This window comes from Microtus oregoni, unplaced genomic scaffold, assembly GCF_018167655.1.
Source record: "Microtus oregoni isolate MIOR12 unplaced genomic scaffold, Mior012 000052F_000, whole genome shotgun sequence".
Classification (NCBI taxonomy): Eukaryota; Metazoa; Chordata; class Mammalia; order Rodentia; family Cricetidae; genus Microtus; species Microtus oregoni.
The window spans coordinates 1887772-1890251 of NW_024543812.1; the positions used below are offsets into that span (position 1 = coordinate 1887772).

At 39.2% G+C, this 2480-nt stretch overlaps 1 protein-coding gene across 1 annotated transcript; it reads left to right on the forward strand.

Annotated features, from left to right (window-relative positions):
* The first annotated feature begins 1201 nt into the window (after positions 1-1201).
* LOC121437325 (rhox homeobox family member 1-like) lies at positions 1202-1852 on the forward strand. The gene has a single exon (XM_041637198.1). It carries the CDS (start codon positions 1202-1204, stop codon positions 1850-1852), a length of 651 nt encoding a protein of 216 aa, XP_041493132.1.
* The last annotated feature ends 628 nt before the right edge of the window (positions 1853-2480 follow it).

Below are 2480 nucleotides of genomic sequence, written 5' to 3' on the forward strand. Positions count from 1 at the left end.
AAGCTAGCCATGCAGCGGCTGGGTGCCGGGGATGCAGCCCTGCCGCTCCACACAACAAATTTTGCCATTTGTATATTTCTGCCCTTGATTAAAGTATTGTGTTTGTGTAGTTCATTTGAAAATGTAATGTATAATTAAGAAATGTAGGTTAATAGATAATCGTCTATAATAGTTAAGTTTGTAGTCATGTTAGTTAGATTTTCTAGATGTACATATATATATATATATTTCAGATAGGCATTCTTCATATCTTTTAAAGACTACAGAATACGGTATTTAAAATGTTTTAATAACTTAGGAGTTTTCATGACAATGAGATATGTCTGTTCCTGTAGCAGTCTAGTTTAGGTACCCATACTAATTTAGAAAAATTAATCAAAATATTTTGAAAGACATAATTTTCACATTTTGATATGTCCCTAAATAAACCTTAATATTTTGTGCTACCTATTATTTGAAGCATCATTTTCATTGTTGGAAATTATTTTTTTTTCATTTTTTTTTATTGAGAAAAGGAGAAAAAAAAGTTTCCACCTCCTCCCAGCCTCCCATTTCCCTTCCCCTCCTCCCACCCTTCTCCCCTCCTCCCACCCTTCTCCCCCTCCCCCCACTCCTCTCCCCCTCCCTCTCCAGTCCAAAGAGCAGTCCGGGTTCCCTGCCCTGTGGTAAGTCCTAGGTCCTCCCCCCTCCGTCCATATCTAGGAAGGTGAACATCCAAACTGGCTAGGCTCCCACATAGCCAGCACATTACGTAGTTTATTTAATTATCTTATTTTTATTCATATCCTTCCTCCACCTCTAAATCACCTTAAAATGCATTCTCAAGCATCGTCAAGATTTGCTCGTAGATCTAAAAGAAACTCCTCAGCTCAGGACCAACTGCTGGTCTGTTTCTCCAGCAAGTCAGAAAACTAGCGTTCTCCTTCAAGCAGTCTTTTTTATTTATTTCTATTTTTCATTTTTTTCCCAACACTACTTATTGCAACTGTCATTATTCCATGCACAAGTTCGTGCCCACATTCCACCCCTTGTATGCCTAAACTAGAGCCTCGCCCAGGGTTGTGAGTTGAAAGCCAATAGCAGCAATAGCAGTCTGGAGTAACAATTTTAGCCTGGAAATCCCAGACAGTTCCTCAGGGGGCTTCAAGGCACACAGCCATTTCAGAACCCACAAGGGGGCGCTTTCTGATGCGCTCAGATCATGGCCTGCAAGTACTTCTACTTCGACTATGACTTTTACCGGGTGAACTTCTATGAGGAAGAAATAATGACTGAACCTGAGAAAACAGTGGCCTACACGATAAACAGTGGCAGCTTTGACCAGGGAGTCATAGAGGCCCTGAATAATCTGTTCTGTGAGGGCCAGAAGAGCTCTGTAGACGACCACAGCTACCAGGACTGGGATATAAGTAATAGCCAAGACATTGAGCAAGAAGAGCTGGAGATGGCCATGAACATGGTCGAAGCCAGTGAACAGCCATTACTCAAGTTTCGCCAGAAACCATACATATTCACGCCTGGACAGCTGTGGGAACTGCGAGCAGTCTTTGAAGAAACTCAGTACCCAGACGCCATCAGACGAAGAGAACTGGCAGAGCTCATGAATGTGGATGAACAGAAGGTGAAGAACTGGTTTAACAACAAGAGAGCTAAACTTAGGAAGAACCAGAGGGCAATACTGAGAAAAAAGCATTCCCCTGCTATCAAGGACAACCTTTACATGAAGACTCTGGTGGAGACCAAGAACATCTTCATTCTCCAGGAGCAAGTGGGAGATGGGCTCTTCTGGTGTCGCAGGAAGTTTGTCGCCCATACTGGCCAGGACATTCCTCTCTTTCTCTCCTTATATTAGCAATAAAGCAAAGTTTATCCATTTAAAAAATATTTTGAAAGAGTAATAAAATACCACACTATTTTCTAACTACTGTTTATATGTTTTTCTATTGTATTTAAACCAAAATGATATTTTACAAAAAAATGAGTAAAGAACAAATATAAGAATCCAACTGTCATTTATCAAACTATATATGAAGGAACTTGTAGAAAATATTCATACTTCTCTATGGAAGGATGCTTAAAAGAAATCCTACACTAGCTCAGAATTGAGAAATAGATGGTTATTTATTTAGGGGTAGACTCAAAAATCAGAATCCTCTGCTTGAATGGAGATCAGAAACTAAATCCTGCAACTGGAAGAGAGAGGCCAGGAAAGTGGCCAGGCACATGCTCTACATAGGCATATATAGTATAAGAGGTGATGCCCCAATTGGTGAGTAACTACTGGCTGTAAGACATCCTACAACACTTCTCTTATTCATTTGTTTTTTGAAAATAGTTATTTTAGTAGTTTTTTAATTTGTAACCAATATATTTTACTTTGACTTTAGTTTCTAATACAGAAAATATTATTTGTTCCAATCCACACAATAATTAAAACAAGCATCAAAGAGCCTTAAAATTAGAAACTTTAAAAAACTCTG